Source organism: Spodoptera frugiperda, chromosome 18 (genome assembly GCF_023101765.2).
Source record: "Spodoptera frugiperda isolate SF20-4 chromosome 18, AGI-APGP_CSIRO_Sfru_2.0, whole genome shotgun sequence".
In the NCBI taxonomy this organism is placed as follows: domain Eukaryota; kingdom Metazoa; phylum Arthropoda; class Insecta; order Lepidoptera; family Noctuidae; genus Spodoptera; species Spodoptera frugiperda.
Window position 1 is genome coordinate 6,806,561 of NC_064229.1, and position 17,782 is coordinate 6,824,342.

A 17,782-nucleotide genomic window follows, 5' to 3' on the forward strand; every position below is an offset into this window, starting at 1 on the left:
TTCATGTTTTGCCGAAAGAAAACAGTAATTTTACTTGATTGAAATACTAATTAATAGGCGTAGTTTGCGATCATAGTCATGGATTTTGAAAGTCCGGACGTAGAAAAGGATTTTCCAGGCTTGTATGCGTCTGAAAGTGGCAGAAAAAGTAATGAAAGTGACTGTAAGTACCATTATTGGAACATTTACTATGTTATTTACGCTATTGATTATATTCGTAGCAAAAATATTTGTCATGCAGATAGTATACGCTTGTTTCCTTACGTGTACTAGGATTAAGGATAAGCAGATATGATTGAACCTCAAAAAACCAGTTTGCCTTATTCGCCCTACTCGTTTTCCTTATTCTACAGCGATGTGAATTCGGAATGCAATAGAAGAACATATCGCTAAAGATCTCTATTTTTTAAAAGAATATGCATTTCAATTCAGTAACTTGAAAATTAACCTGAAAGGTTGTGGATCACTATAAGGTTTACTGTTTTGTTCCATGGAGGATAGCAGGGTAGCAGTTAGTTGCTCAGCTAGTGCGCCATCTGTACAGTCATATAATATCTTCATCATCTGTACAATAACAAACTAAATAATAACAAACAATACTACTTCACATTGTGAAATGAAATAATTGAAACATCAAACAAAATTAAATGTGTCTGTTCCAGTCATGCATGGAAACTTATATTGGAAAAAAATTATAATAAAAAGATTCTATGTTAAATTTATAAACTTCAAATGAGTTTGGCCCATAACTAAATTCAATACACAATTTTAATGTTTCTTCTTTTCTTTTAGTCAGTGATGGTGCTGATCATGAAAAGCCAAGCAAGAAAGACCTACTGGGTCGTCGAAAAGAAAAGAAAGAGAAGAAAGATAGAGGCTATGCTGCACTAGAGGGAGAAAGTTCACCAGAAGAGGATACTGACACGAAGTCAGTAATTACACTAACTATTACAATTTATTTTGTCTATTTTTTATAGCTTTTAATATATTAGTGTAGGCAAGAAGTACCTACACATATCATACAATGTAACATTCACTTTTCATTTTACCAGTTATGTTACAAGTCCAGTACCCTATAATAAGTTTGTGAAACCAGAGCTCTGATTGGTTGATTTATTCTATCCCAAATAGCCAATCTGAGTGCCAAATGTGCTCATTTTCGATTACTTTAAATAAAGCAAACTTGTACTAACGGTACCAGTCATTATCATCATAATTGTGATGTCATGATGTACTGATATTAAGTAGTATCTGTGACCATATCCCAAATAGCCTAAATCATATTTTTCCAAAATTAAAATGAAACATTTTGCCAGAAGTCCTTCAAAATCAAAGAAGACAAAATCATTTAAATTCCCTACAAAGAGCAAGGAGAAACGCGAGAAATCACGGGACAAAGAAAAAGTATTAGAGGATGCAGCAAAGCAGAGAGAAAGGGAAGAGAAGGAAAAGAAGAAAGAGAAAGAACGAGAGAAGGAAAGGGAAAGGGAGAAAAAAGAGAAAGAAAAACGAGAGAAGTTGAGAGAGAAGGATAAGGTTAGTTTTTATGTCCCTTTCATAATACAAATTATGGTAACACAAATTTTTATTCCATTTATTTGTATAAAAAAGAAAAAGCCTAAATTTGATTTGACAATCTTAGGCTGAGTTTATGTACTTTAATTAGTACATATACTCAAAATTAATATCTTAATGATACTCTCACGAGAACTTTATGAGAATTATCTGTATAGCGGATTTTTTCAGCCACAGAGTCCATGAAAGCCATAAACGGTCGCCATATGGAGGGTTTATTATTACATTCAAAATTATCAGCCTTCCTTTATTTAAATCGACAACTAACACAGGCTTACAAATGAATTTTTTGATAGCTCAAATAACTATTTTGAATAGTTGTCGTGTACTTAATAAATTAGGTTTCGTTCTACTAAAATAAAAAACAAGACATATATACTTTACACATAAAAGTCCTTATTAAATAAGAGCTGGCAACGTTTTTGAGAGAGCATTTTTTTTATTTATTCATTTATTACGGGCTAGGCACCTGGTAGTTTGTTCACCAGTGCGCAGTGGGAAGATCAACTTGGCTAAAAATATCCGAAACTGTTGGGCTAATAGTTAACTAGGTTGATATTTCTATTCGAATTTTGAATAAAAATTAATAAATTTAACATTTAAGGAGCCACTCCATACTTATGTCTATTTTCTTGTAATGCCGTGATTGTGATTATGGTGCTTTGTATGTTTGTGTTCATTACCTCACATGATGATACATTCACCATGACACTAAAAAAAAATAGTGTAGACAAAAACTTCAACGAAAATTGGTTTGAACCCATATTATTATTATTTAAAACATTTTCATTCTTATGTCCCTATGTAATAAAGTTATTTTAAATTATGGTAACATGCCATCTATTTTTATATGGGAACTATGTTTTCTTGTAATAAATTATAAATTTTAAGGCCTAAATACATGAAAAAAAAATCAGAATTAGGCTGAGTTTATGTACTAATAATTAGTACTATAAGTTAATAAAAATAATAATAATAAATACTTCTTAGTAAGGCAGCTTGTGGCGAGCTGTTGGGCAGTGGCGACCCCACGTGACTCCTTTTTAACTTTACTGGCTATCCGGAATACTCTTGCCTTATCGGCTTGTAGACAAAGGTGGATTTTTCAGCCACTTGGGAGTATCCCATGGTATAGACGGGATTGCCAGTGGGATGCCCTCCCTTCCTCAATGCTCAACGGTCGCCCTTGTCGCTACAGCTAGGGATTCAGGGGCCCACTATTATTATACTCGTAAAATTATCAGGGGCAGGGGCCATAGTCATAGTTAACCGGTTAAATCAGCCACAACTAACACACCATATCTCACAAATGAATCTTTTTGTAGCTCACAACTAAGCCAATTAGATGTTATTGTTAGAATAGTTGTCGTGTACTTACAAAATTAGGCTTCGTAGTCTACTAAAGGCAATAAAGTTATACACAAGACATATAACACATAATTTCTAAAAACTGGCCTTCTTGAAATTGTTGTTTTTTCGACGTTGCTAGCTCTCGTACCATAAGATATTCCTCTGATGCTGTAATAGCCATCAATAAAAACAAATCGAGGACGAAATGGTAATTTCTACATGAATAAAAATATGTACATATAAATTTTATACACAAAATACCAAGTTCTCGTACTTAGAAAATCGCCAGGACAAATGTTGAGACACAACTCGACCCGACCTTGTATTCTGTTACATAAAGTTAATCTCTACTGCGCAGGCATAAAGTTGAAAACTTATTGGCAAGGGTCGTGACACATCCATTGTCATACAGCCTTGCAATCGTCGCACTTATTCATTATTTCATTAGATTTGTCTTCGGCTAATCCTACAGTGACTTTGCTTTAGTAAATATGGTTCTTATTTTCGTATTTGGTACGAAATTTAATTCAAGTTATTATTTACTACGTCGGGTTTAATTTTCGCGGTTCAGTGGTTGATACGTTTTGCATAAATTGCACTATTCAGTAGGTGTAGTGACCTTGGACGAGCGTTCGGAACGGTCATGGTTTGCTCAGTTGGGTCTCGAATACGCGTCATGCATCACCTACGCAACGTTTTCTCAAAGGTGCGCGGATTTTACGTGTTCATTTGTTGTTTATTTTTATTTTTCTTATCAAAGAATTTCCAATCAATTGAGTAGTTTGCGCGTTTCTTTTTTTTTTAATCTGTTGTTAGTGTATATGTTGTTAAGTGAATTTGATTAGAAGCGCGATAATTTTATTGAAAGTTTAAATATGTAAAGTGGTTTATAATGTTTATCGGTTTTTAATATTTTACTTCGTTGTGTATTTAATATGCAGAGAATAATGTGTGATTTATAGTTTTATTATCATTTTTATGATATGTATATCGCACTTTAAACCATAAATCCAACAGTTTTGGACACTATACCTGACAATTTCTTGTTTTCGAAACAGGAAAAAGAAGAAAAAGCGAAATTCAAGCTAGAATCCAAGGAAAAGCTGAAAGATGAGAAAAAAGATAAGACGAAAGATAAGGACAAGGAGAAGGTAAAAGAAAAAGAAAAGGAGAAAGTGAAAGAAAAAGATAAGGATAAAAAAGATAAGAAACTGACGAAAGTTCCGTCTACATTCACATGCGGAGTTCCCTTCGAAGAAATATTTACGTTAGGAGGTAAGCAGTATTTATTTATGTTTTATAATATTTAATGTATACTTATTTTGTTGTTGTTGTATATTTAATATCGAGATCACTTCGATGATCAAGAAGTTTCAAGCACAACTCCCAAGCTCGAGCTACAAATCTTTCATTCGGGGCATGTAAACGATAGGTATTGTGATCAATTGCTTCTGAATATAAACATATGTAGAACCCAGATTAGCAGCATTGGCTAGCCAATATTTTATTTTTCATAATTCTCTTTAGGTAAGCTTGTTCCTTTGAGGAAAATCCAGCTCAATCTTAAGATTTATGATTGGAATAATAAGTGCCAAGTGACATAGATTGAGTGCAGAAGTACTTAGATATCTTGCGGTTGATGTGACAATGAAGTATTGATGTCATAGTCCCTACTTGTAGCAGTTATTACTACTTTTATTTTTGTGCAATGTAACACAGATTTTGATCAATGACCATATCTGCCATCCATGGAAGATCCAATCCATAAGCTTGGTACAAACGCATGTATCGTCATATCGTATTTACTCCTTAAGTATCCGCCGTATTAGGTTTCAGTTAAGTTTCCTTTTATAGTTTCAGTTTTAGTAAATTATGACTCCTCTCCTCATTGGTCGAATGGTCGCAATTGCGGGCAAGTGGTCTCGAGTTCGACTCCCGTGTCGGGCAAAGTATTACTGACTGTTTTGATTTTTCGAAAATTTCTCAGTTTCTCAATTTTTCAGCCTGGAGTCTGGAATTGGGTGTAGGGATTTAGTTGGAACATATTACTGTAAAATTGTAAACCACACTGTACAATATGGATTTGATATGGGATAAACGACGTGACATTGCATAAATTATAACTACTCAGAAAACGCCTGTAAATAGTTTAGATAGATTGTGTTTACTTGTACTAGTGGCGTGGTAACGTTATTATGTTTCGTTGATACTCATCTAACAGTGGCTGCGAAAATCATTACTGCTATAAAATATACAACTACAGGCGCCAACTGTGCAAACGGCTCATGATTCAATTCCTAGGACAAAATTCTTCGCATCACATCAACAGCCTATTAGTGGCCATTGCTGACCAAAGCCTCTTCTCGCATGGAGAAGGTTTTGAGCATTAATCACCACGCTTGCTCAATGCGGGTTGGCGATTTCAAACTTATAATTGGAAATTATAAGCCCAAGATGTCTTCTTTCACCGTTTGTCATTAGTGTCTAAATAATCTTATAAAGCACATATAACTCGGAAAAAGTCACATTGGTACATGCCATTGGTTGGTTTCGGACCCACGCTCTCATGCTGCTGGCATTCACAAAATACTTAGATAAGTAATAAGTAAAAATATTTTGGATAAAATTTTACAGAAGCGTCACTAAATTAAGGAAATCGGTACTACTTTTCGCATTGATTTACTAATGTTAGGTTCGAATACTACTTTGGTAGTTCGTGTTACAGCAAAAAATGCAATACTTACAATTGTATCTTTAAATAGATACTTACAAACATTTAATAATTTTGAGACTTTTTGCCCAATAATGGCACTTGACTATAGCGTCGTTCAAATTCATTGTAAATCAATCAATACTAAAAAAATCCAGTCTCATTGTGCGTTTCGAACAACAGATTGCAATGACGTACTTAGCTGGTAAACACTGTTTTTATTTCATTTGTAGGTTAACGATCTCCTGCTAAACGTTTGGTTTATTTATTTGGTTAGGGTCTTCCACTAAATAGTTTTATTTTGGTCAGTTGTCGCCAGAGTAATTTGCCGAAGGTCGCAGATTTCGTCAAAGTATTAATAAAGCTTTCAATTTCTAAATATTTCGTTATAAAGTGATTGGTTTAGTGTAGTGGACTGGACTTATGCCCTTCGAAGTATAAAAAAAAAAATCAAATGAACCGCTTGCCGTGCAAAAGGATTAGTATGTTCCTATCTCAATCTAATCACATTTCTCTGAAAACATTTCGATAACAATACTCATCTGTTTTATTCAAAACTGTTGTTTATCTGTCCAAAAATTGATTTTCATACCATTCTAACATTATCTGTGGAAAACCATAATCGGAAAAAATTATCTGCGATGCCAAAATAGAGCATTCTTTTCAAGGTAAATTGATAACAACACGTGTAAACATGAATTCTTTAGGACAATCGTCGTACTTTTGTCAGCAGTTAGTTACAGTATCACGATTTCACGAATAGGTAGTGCTTGTTTTTTGTGTCTTTTTCATAATTATGAACCCTTTTACTCACGGCTTCACTATAGGTGGTAAGTTTATTCTATTATCGACCTTATTTAATTATGTGTAAGCAACATTATTCCGTGATTTTATATAATCAACTAGCTACTTCCGCGCGGTTTCACTCGCTCTGCTTGGCTCCTATTGGTCATAGCGTGATGTTTTATAGCCTATAGCCTTCCTCGATAAATGCGCTATCCAACACAAAAAGAATTATTCAAATCGGACCAGTAGTTCCGGAGATTAGCGCGTTCAAACAAACAAACAAACAAACAAACAATCAAACAAACTCTTCAGCTTTATAATATTAGTATAGATTATGTTTGAAGTACAGTCATCCACAATTGGCTAATGATACCTACGACAATTAAACTGTAAAGCGATCATAAAAGGACCGTAAAATCACAATGGCAGTGTAGTTCGCATGTACGATCCATGTGAGCGGACATGTTCTGGGTTATTATGTGACATGATGTGTTCTGATGAATTTTTAATGTGATTTATTACTTGTGCACGTGAGTGTACCTAACATAGTTTACAGAGTCAACATTTTTATTGCTTTTTTGATGAGTTGAAGTTGGGATGAAAAATAGGTTTATGTAAGTTTTATATTTGATGCATTAACATGTTTTAAAAATGTTAGAAATGGTGTTAATGTATCAAGATTATCTAGGTTACTCGTCACTGTTTACTGTTTATAAATCAGACTTGACACGAGACTGAAGACGATATATATACTTAAATCCGTGCTACTTCTACCAAAATGTGGGGGACATTAATTGGATAACAGATTACACTGCCAATTTTATACAGAGGCATGTCGAAATACGGTCGAACTGATGCAACATCTGATTAGAGAGTAAGATAGTCTTCTAAAACATACGTCTTTTTCAATTTGAATACCGTGAGTTATTGGATAAACAAGTTGAATCGCTAAAATCAATACCCTTTTTCTCAAAATAAAATATAAGTAGACTAATTCTTCTTGTATGTCTTAGAGAACTATAGAGAAGGCTTAGTTCAATAGTAAACTGTTACTGGCCTTGGCTGAGGAAGATGAAATGATACCAGTCTATGTTAAAGAGACTTTAAGAGACTCTATTTGGACATAGAACATCACCTGTTACCACAGTTACGTAAAGTCAATTTTAGTTCATTCCAAACGAGACTGCGTTCGGCGCTCTAATTGGTTGGTCAAACTGACTTGTCTGCTTAAGTCTATACAGAATACAAGATTATATAGCACGAGTTTATCTTATTATATTACGTATTTTTTACGCAGATATTATGTCTCAAACTAGACGGTAGCTATTGATAAATATGAGAACAAAAACAGATTATGTTACACCATTTTGTTTTTTCAAAGTTTGATTGTTTCTTGTTCCAGTGGCTCTCCCGATATTTGGCGTACCGTTAGCGCAGTCAGTGGAGCGTTCGAGATGTCACGACGACACCGGTCTGCCTCTCGTTGTGCGAGACAGCATCGATTACTTACAGGTACTTTTTAGACAAACATAAATACTCATTTTGATTTTATGTGATCCAAAAGCTATTACGTATTTATAAAACAACTTAGGTTTTAGTATTGAAAGCAGATTCTCTTTCCAATAATCTTAGTATAAAATTGCATCAACATCGATTCAACAGATTAGACATAAATTAATAAGTAAAACAAAAACTCGTTTCCGCATTCATTTTATTCTAACTTCTGTCAGCCGCTTCGTCGTTCGGTATAAAAAGTAGCGTATGTGTTATTCCTAACCATAAAATACTTCTGTTCCAAATTTCAACCCGATCCCTTCAGCCCTTTTTGCGAAAAGGGTAACAAACTTTAACTAAAAAATCACGGTTTACTCACGTACAATAATGGAAAAATTATATTAATTGGTAATTTAGTATGTCTCACGATAGCAATTATAAAAATATACAAACATAGAAACATATTAGTAGAATAGTCATACTCACTCGCATACAAAACCCAGATACATAGTTGACCTACATAGTCAGGTAGGTATCTACTAATAAACAACAAACAAAAGGTACCTAGCGTCAGTCTCAATGCTTCGTCCCCCATAGTCAATTATCGTAATAGCTCTTAGCACAGTCCACATTTATCAAGCCAGCGATGATCTATTAGTTTCTTTTGTACTTACTAAAATACTATGACTGCTTAAAACTTCTATAGGAGGTTGTATTTCAAGGTGACCCTTAATTTAGAAGGTTGATGGGTGTGATTTATTTGGAACATAATATGTTCTCATAATATCGTCATCGCTAGTAGGTAATATTATTACCTACTAGCGATGATTATTATATATATATACGATTATTATTATATAGCGATGACGATGGTAATATTATTACCTACTAGCGATGACGATTACTGGCGGTGCAATGGTGATATATTATTATGCATGTATTATACATATAAACCTTCCTCTTGAATCACTCTATCTGTAAAAAAACCGCGTTGCGTAGATTTAAAGATTTCAGCATACAAAGGGGCATAGGGACAGAGAAAGCGACTTTGTTTTATACTATGTAGTGATTATGTCGGTTAAGATGAGTTAAGGTAAGGGACTCACTTTTAGGAAGTTTCTTAATTTGAATACTAGCTTCTGCCAGTGCCTTCGCCCGCGTTCCCGTGGTATAAAAAGTATCCTATATGTTATTCTAGAACATAATCTACCCCTGTTCTAAAATTTCATCCCGATCCTTATTATTTCGGGTCTGGGTGTCATGTGTTTGTACACGCACCCACGACACAACGTTTTAAAAAAAAACAATTTATATCATAAACTTATAAATGTAAATTTATTTATTCCCTACTTCCACGCATATTCAAAATACATATTTTACCATCAATCATAAATTGCAACATTTCCTTTACAAATTGTCTTCGAAGACATTTCGTAAAAACGGACGTACATTCAGCCGTTGTTGGTAGGATTCACGGTAGGCGAGCCGATTATACTAATGCATTGTTTACCATGCAGGTTTAATAACTTTACCTAATAATGCTCTTATCAAAATTCACAGTATAATAGTCTACGTATCCGTTTCTTAAACGGCTATTTAAGATTTTTTTATTATAGGTATTAATTTTTTTTATGGTATAAGCCGGTAAACGACCAAACGGATCACCTGATGGTAAGCAATAGCCGCCGCCCATGGACACCCGAAACACCAGAGGCGTTACAAGTGCTTTGCGGGCCTTTTGGGGGTTAGAAAATTAAGGGTTGTTGGGAAATCGAGGATTGGGAAGATTGGGGAGGGGGTAATTGGGCCTCCGGTAACTTCACTCACACAACGAAACACAACGCAAGCGTTTCACGTCAGTTTATGAGGCCGTGGTATCACTCCGGTCGAGCCGGCCCATTCGTGCCGAACCATGGCTCTCCCACACTTAAATGTTAAAAGATTGTCTTAATGATGTGTTTACAAACATTTCTAAGCTTCGACACTTTAATCCAGTATAACTAGTAAAGAAAGAGAGAAAGAGTACAACGTTCACAACAAATCGTATTGAAGATATAAACAGGCGCCTACGAGTTATAATGGTATGCTCGGCATTTCCGCTGATCCGGAGCAAATGACATTAGCCGGATATTTGGAAATAATACTCATAAAAAACTAGCAATTAGTCTCTCGTTGATTATGATTTGATTGAAAATGAAGACTTGTTCAACCTTTTCATTTTATCCTCGGATCCCCTCGGGGTAATGTGCACATTACTATATATTGTACGCCGACTTTTCAATATTTATCTTATAAGTCCCATGCAATAACCACTGAAAAATTTTCGAAAAACCGAAAAAGGCCCAGTAATACTTTTCTTCGTGACCTGCAGTCGCACTTAAAACCACTAGACCAACTATAGGCGTATTAATGTAAATCAATCCTAAACATAAAGCTACGCTACAAAAACAAACTATGTTTACACCGTCCGTCTTCATCTATATTCGAAGTCACGCATCTGTAAAAATAAAGAAAAATAAATTAATATCCCTATTTTTTTAATTTCTAGGCGCACGGTCTGAAGTCCAACCAGATCTACCGCACGGAACCTGACAAGATAAAACTGCAACAGCTGAAGAAATTGTTCACAGACAGAGGACCCACCTTCCCTTACCACTGGGATGTTCCCGTGGCCTGTGCTATGCTTAAAACTTTTATTAGGTAAGATATCTGAAGATTTAATTATTTAGCGGCGAAAACTAATAATAGATCTTAAATTTTGGATTAATATGGAATTTTGACCTTAGTGCTACATATGTACTTTTTGTCAATATCAAAAAATCAGTTACCAGTCAGTTGAGATTATTACAGACTTACTAAGGCACAATTTATAAATAAACTTCATGCCAAATGCGTCGAAAGTCTATCTCTTATATATAGCTTCAACTTTGTATCAATTAGGCTCGATTCTTGGATCAACAAAATATAAGTATAAGCCAGTAAACGAGCAGACAGATCACCTGATGGTTATGCAATCGCCGCCGCCCATGGACAATCGGGAAATCGGGGAAGATTGGAGAGAGGAGTAATTGGGCCTTCGGTATTGGGACTCACACAACGAAACACAGCTCAACTTAACTTCGCATAGCAAATAAGTTGTAAACATCTACCTGCCTAATATTACATGATACTTTTCCACATTTCCAGTGAACTCCCGGACTCTGTACTAACACAAGAGCTACACGGACAGTTCGAGCAAGCGACGGCCATAGCCGAGCCACAGCGGGAGGCTACCATGTTGGCCCTCATAGCCAAACTGCCTCCACACAACTACAGCCTGCTGGGCTGGCTCATCAGGCACTTCGAATGTGTTGTGGCTAATGAACAGGTTGGTATAAGTATTTTGGTAATTTACCAAATTCTTAATATTTTAACCAGTTTTTCATACATTTGCTATCTACCACAAACTTTTGCTGCACGGTTAGTGCGATGGCTGAGCAACTTGATGTCGTATAACGTGTAGCTGGTTCGATTCCTGCACGGAGAAACGTTTTCTGTGATCTACAAATTGTTGTTTCGGGTCTTAGTGTCATGTGTATGTGAACTTGTATGTTTGTAAACACACCCACGAAACAGGAGAAAATCCTAGTGTGGAACAATAAAAAAAACTATGCCAGTAAAATTACAGAATAACATATATTTGACTTAAAATGAAACTCATCATCGTCTCAGGCGGGTTGGAGGTCGCAGTTTGGGTTAGGCAGAGGGTGCTGCTGCTCGATCTGTCAACTGCGTAATTCCTTAGCTATTCTTTCGTCTCCCACGAAAGGAGCTGTGGTGGTGAAAATCATTTGTACTCTTCCGTTACCTCATGTCAAGTATCTTGTTTTCTGTATTTTACAGCCTATTTTTTGGGACAGGCCCATCACAGCGTCCCGTACCGCTGAAAATAACCGTAATAACCTGTAAGCCGGGATCTACAGTAGATATAACCATGAAAACACCGGAATATTGAAGTCCGTCGCGTCCCACGAACATAAATCAGAAGATATTATTAGAGGAGAAGAAAAATATTACGACCTAATTCAATATATTTGTTTGTAATTCCAGGCAAATCACGCGAACATTCAAACTATAATGACTGCGATGGGACCAGCGCTCAATATGTCCTTGAACCTCCTCACCTACTTGGTCTCCAAGGCTGAGAAGCTGTTCCCAGACGTCCAACTTACGAAGTGAGTATAAAATTACTGCTAACGGTGGGAAGTATATTTACCTGTTGCTTCAGTTACGATATTCGGGCCTAATACAAGTCACAAAGGTTTCACTTGCGAAGTTGAGAAAATTGCTATTGATATTTCCTTTCGTAGTTCGCAATAGACTACATTTTGTATTTGTTCTAGCTTAATACCAAAAGATAGCATATTAAACAAGACTATACAACCATCGATCCAGGATAATTGTTTTTTCGTGATCTGGATTTTCAAACGCAAATTGCAGCAAGACCCTGGGAAGTTAGTACGGGTTTGTTTTACATTTAATGATAACGAAACGAGAGCGCATTCGCCGCTCTAATTGGTTGGTTCATACGCACCGGCCTATCAAAGCGCCGAACGCGCTCTCGTTTCGATTTCGTTTAACGTAAAGCAAACTCGTACTAACAATTTGCAGATAACATATGAATTGTCCCGCGCGGGATACTAACCTGCGAATCGTTTTCGATATATTTCAAAAGTCTCCTTTCTCTAAAACACCTATAAAATATCTACAGTTAAAATATAATTCTCTAATCTTCCAGATACGTACCACCTTTAGCCTCGATACCACCTGACTTCCCGGAGACGGCTCCTGAATTGAGCTTGGAGCTTCGCAAACAGGAGTCTCTATTGAACCAGATACATGCAGAAATGCACGCCGGGTTCATCACGCCCGCTAGGGATCAGCAACTGTGGGAGGCGCAAAGGATTGTCACACAGTTGAAGGTAATATTCTTGTTAACTTAAAATCACGATTATTCACGTAAATTAATGGAGAAAAGCACTGCTAGTTTCGAGTCTTACGATAGTTATGACAAAAATAATATTCTTGTATTATTTTAACTTATTTATGGCTTGTTTCGTGAGATATGGATATCAGCTATCCATGTAACAAATTTTGAATATGAGACATAGTTTTTAGTAACTACCAGCCAGTCATTATTATTATTAGAAATTTGGCCAAAACTGAAAAAAATCATGTACTTAGTACACCGGCACGAATGAATCATCCAATCAGAACGCGCTCTTGTTTCGATCACGTTAAACGTAAAACAAACTCGTACTAAACCTCCTGATACCCAGGTCATACACACCTGGGACTGGAAAGAAGTTTTATTCTTTAGTAGCGGTGCATACGATTATATTTCTTCTTGATTCTATTACAAGACATTTGTCTTAGTATAGAAATAATAATTTATACTTCAAAAAAGAGGTTGTCACTTACCGAATTGAAAAGGAGGTTCTCAGTTTGACCTGTATGTATGAAGTTTTTGCGCGATTATCTCGCGTTTGGATCAACCGATTTTCATCCTGTTTTTAGCATAGTATTCTTTAGACGTAGGAGAAGATTTAATCTAAGATTATTAGTTACTACAGCGGTATAAAACAGCTGAAACTTGCAGTCATAATAATATATTTCAATTACACCTACAGTCTTACACGTACCTTAAACTTATCTATGAAATCGATGACTAAAGTAACTGATTATTGACATAGTCATAATTTTATTTAGGTTATATAACAAAATATCAGCAATAGATATCTTTAAAATATAAATAACAAATACTGTAGAAGACCTAACTACTTAATTTGAATGTAAGTGTAGTGTCTTTAACAATTTTTTTTTATAGTGCATAGTATGGCATTTGGCCACATTTTAAATTGGAATGATTATAATGCATTAAATTACTATTTAACATAAATAAAATGTCAAAAATGAGTAGACTGCGTGACGTCGCCGTGTTCGCGCACTCTGCTCATGATGAGTTCCTCGGCGACTCGAAATGAGTAGAACATTTAGTATTTTTAGATAATTTAGTATGTCTCACAATAGTTATTATAAAAATGAAATATCTTAATATTAACCCTTAGAACGCCACGTCCGTTAACGACGCTTGACGTGAGTTAAGGGTCATAAGCATCTAATATAAGTGTAAGGTACAAATTAGATGAATTGGCTTTATCAGTTATTTTACTAGTTTCCCAGCTACAAAAACGATGTTGTATGCAGCTCAGCAGTTGCATTTCTAAACACTAAAATTAATATACTATTACAAAGTAATACCGGTATCAATGAGAAAATCATAAAATAAATTGACGTAATGGATTCTAATTGATTAGGTAACTAAAAACTAGACAAACTCGTTTCTAATCGAAAGTAACTTTAGCCAGCGAACCATAATTCATTTGCGACGCTTCAATGAAGACTAGACTCGGTGATTTTAAGGATTCTTTTTATTCATTGTAATATTATTTTTTCTTTGATCTTAGTCACTTTTGCAACGAAAGTACAGGCTCAATGCTGCGTGGTATATAATAGGTAGTAGTAAATAAATATAGAATTATAAAGATTTACCCCCAATACGAGCATGTCCTTGGATTCATCCCTTTAAAATTTTACACAATTTCTTTTACAGAGAAAACTCCGCTCCGTACAGAAATCAGTAGAACCGCAAAACTCCTTGCAACCACAACACGCATCGCTAGATGAAAGGCACGAACATAAGACGGAGGAGGAACCAGTGAGGCGGAACTCTCAACCCTCACAACCATCAGCACCTCCACAAGTGCAACCAGAGACACAACTCACGCCTCAAGAACCTCCCGAGGTCAAAACTCCAAACGAACCGTTCCTAGATCCCAAAGAGTCGCCAAGCCAAGAACCCATCTTCGAAGCCGAGTTTGAAGACAATTTCGAGTTCAAACCAGACATCGCCATCAAAGAAACACCCGAACAAGAAGCACCTCCCGCCGAACCCGTTAAAGAAAAACCGAAACTAACAGAGAAAGAACTCAAAGTACTAAGGCTTGAATTAGAAAACGCAGAATACTTACAACTCAAGTCGCTACTGCAAGCAAAAATCAACTCCGAACAGTTTGAAATAGTCAAACTTAGGAGCCATGTTGCTTTGAAGAATAAGGCTGAAGGCGGCCAGACTACGAAAGATAGCAAGGAAAATAACGTGCAAGACGAACAGGAGTTAAGACAAAGACTGATTAAAGAGAATGCGTTACTAGAGCAAAAGAGAATCAACCTTATCAACCAGATATTTCAGGAGAGAGTCGCCTGTATCCAGTTGAAGATAGAGCTCGCTATGAAAGAAATACTGTCGAAATCATAAAGAGGTTGAATCTATGTTATGTATGGTATAATCTGGGCTTAAAGATTTCATAGAGTGAATCTCACAATCAACTAGTTTGCCGGTATAAATGAAGTGGCAAATATGGCGAAAAGTAGAAGTACGTAGGTAGGTATATACCTCTGTTTATCGGAGAAAAAAAATTCTTATGTGATAGATGTTACAAAATATGTAAACTAAAATAAACGTTCCAGTAGAAGATTTAAGCAATGAATAGCTGCTTTAATATTAAAAACTGGTTAGAATAGAGTCCTATAGGAGACATACTCGTTGTTCGAAAAATAATGTCGAGTTAGTTACGCCTCTTACAATTCAAAAACGGCTGGACCGATTATCATCTTCAAATTAGTAAATTCATATGCGTTCCAGAAAAGTAAACCATGATCAATCCAAGAAACTAATTTTTGTTTTGTATATAGCAATACAGCTTATTACATAACGATTCCAAAGCGTTACGAAATTCGCAGAGAGAATATAAAATGAACTATAAATGTCATCAAATATTTAGTCAAACAACATTAGACTAAGTTTATTTATAAATATAATATATTTGTTACAACATTGCATGATAACTATATTTGACTAATAACTATCCACTAAGTGACATTGACTCAATTTTAGTATTGCAATCTTATCTACAATACACTATCTTAGACTGCAGTAGAAAACGACCAATATAACCAGACCTCTCTAAACTTGACGTTCTTAGAGAGAACGAGACATAAATATATAGAAAAGAAATAGAGTAAATGAGACAGCAATAGTCGGACTCCTCTCGAAACTGGTCAAGTTATTGTGAATGTACTATTATATTTGTTTACCTAATCGTTAAATAATGTTAGTGGAACATGAATGTGGAGAAATAAAGAAATTATTGTAATAATGTGTTTTACTATTACCTGACATTGGAAATGGTAATTTATTGTTAATGATGGAGATAAAAAGATTAAGAATTGACTTCCTTATTCATTAATCAAAATTTTATTGATCAATAAAATGTTTTAGTGAAGAAAAATATTTTCTTTCCTCATAGGTACTTTATTAGTTTGCTTGTGATTCAGATCATTGCAACCGTAATACGTAATTGTGACCGCGCCCATTGCTAATCTTAAAGTCACATATAAATAAATAAGAAAGATATAAAAGTGTAGGACATCAACATGCATTACGTATTAACTGTTCGTTTTCCCCAAAAAGCTAGGCCTTTTGATATCTTCATCCCTTCAAAATAAAAGTCAATAAAATGCGAACTATGACCAATGCTAGCTATCTGTGGACATCTGTATTTTTTGTAGATATGTCATCGCAGATTACAATTGACGTAAATGATATTCCAATCTACAATCTTATAATACAAATCTTAAACTCATTCACTGATAGACAATTTCACGGCTGAAACTCTAGGAAATTTATATTTCTGCTAGCAATAATACAAAAAAAGCTTAATTAAGGAAAGAGTTAAAGAAAAGAATGAAAACAATACTTTAATCAAGGTGAAAGTTAATTTAAGAATTACAAGAAATTTATTATGGTATAAACCAGTAAACGGGCGGATCACCTGATGGTAAGCAATCGCCGCCGCCCATGAATGCCTGAAACACGAGAGGCGTTACAAATGCGTTTAAGAATTTAAGGGTGTTGGAGAATCGGGAATTGGGAAGGGGGTAATTGAGCCTCTGGTTCTACAATCCATTAATTGTTTCTTAACCTACAAGTCTTTATTTTTCTCAACTTAACTAATAAATAACTAAACCAATCTTCATTTATTTTGCATATATTCGACCTATCACTACCTAACAATTAATTATCATTTATATCTAATTTTAGGCACATAATAAATGCTACATTTTTTCATGACGAACTAACGAAAAATAGTATTTTCTAGGTTTCAAGATGTAAACTCATTCATTTTTCTGAAGCAGAAGATAAAAATACCTACAATAATTTCAAATCAAATACATAACTAGGTAATTACGTGCCGTTGCGAACTTATTCTAGAAAATTATTAAATCAATCATACAATAAATATATCGAGTTCTAATTGCATAACCATATTACGGGTTTATCAACATATATCAAAATACTATCGCGGTTTTACTTATCTTAATTACTTATAGATTTCTTGTAAAATGATATTCTATGTGCACTACAAATGTATGTAATTTAATGATACCCGTCAGTCATATGACTTCTGTATTTCTTTTTCCTATTATGTTTACCTGTATATAATAAACTAGCTACTTCCCCGGTTTCATCCACTCTGCTCGGCTCCTTTTGATCGTAGCATGATGTTGATAGGCTATAGCCTATAACCTTCATCGATATATGGAATATCCAACACAAAGAATTTTTCAAAAGCGGACCAGTAGTTCCGGAGGTTAGCGCGTTCAAACAAACTCGTCAGATTCATATAATAGTTTAAGATGATATTTGTGTTGTTAATAGGTTACAAAATTGTAGTTTTACACGTCAAAATTAATAGGATTATTTAC

General features: G+C 35.0%; 1 protein-coding gene across 3 annotated transcripts; it reads left to right on the plus strand.

The window, feature by feature from the left end:
* Positions 1-13: 13 nt before the first annotated feature.
* Positions 14-16,173, plus strand: LOC118277888 (ralA-binding protein 1). Of its 3 annotated transcripts, none has more exons than XM_035596887.2 (10): positions 14-163; positions 793-928; positions 1,317-1,536; positions 3,984-4,200; positions 7,824-7,933; positions 10,464-10,615; positions 11,102-11,282; positions 12,005-12,129; positions 12,693-12,876; positions 14,568-16,173. In XM_035596887.2, exons 1-10 carry the CDS (start codon positions 79-81, stop codon positions 15,270-15,272), a joined length of 2,115 nt encoding a protein of 704 aa, XP_035452780.2. In that variant the 5' UTR covers positions 14-78; the 3' UTR covers positions 15,273-16,173. The 3 variants fall into 3 exon arrangements, with proteins under 3 accessions (XP_035452780.2, XP_035452781.2, XP_035452782.2); XM_035596888.2 differs by having other exon boundaries at positions 1,320-1,536; XM_035596889.2 differs by lacking the exons at positions 14-163; positions 793-928; positions 1,317-1,536 and adding an exon at positions 3,463-3,631.
* The last annotated feature ends 1,609 nt before the right edge of the window (positions 16,174-17,782 follow it).

Coding starts and splice junctions, on each gene's coding strand:
- LOC118277888 (XM_035596887.2), top strand. CDS start 79: ATGGATTTTGAAAGTCCGGACGTAGAAAAGGATTTTCCAGGCTTGTAT. Junction 929..1,316: donor GAAGAGGATACTGACACGAA/GTCAGTAATTAC, acceptor ACATTTTGCCAG/AAGTCCTTCAAAATCAAAGA. Junction 7,934..10,463: donor ACAGCATCGATTACTTACAG/GTACTTTTTAGA, acceptor TTTAATTTCTAG/GCGCACGGTCTGAAGTCCAA.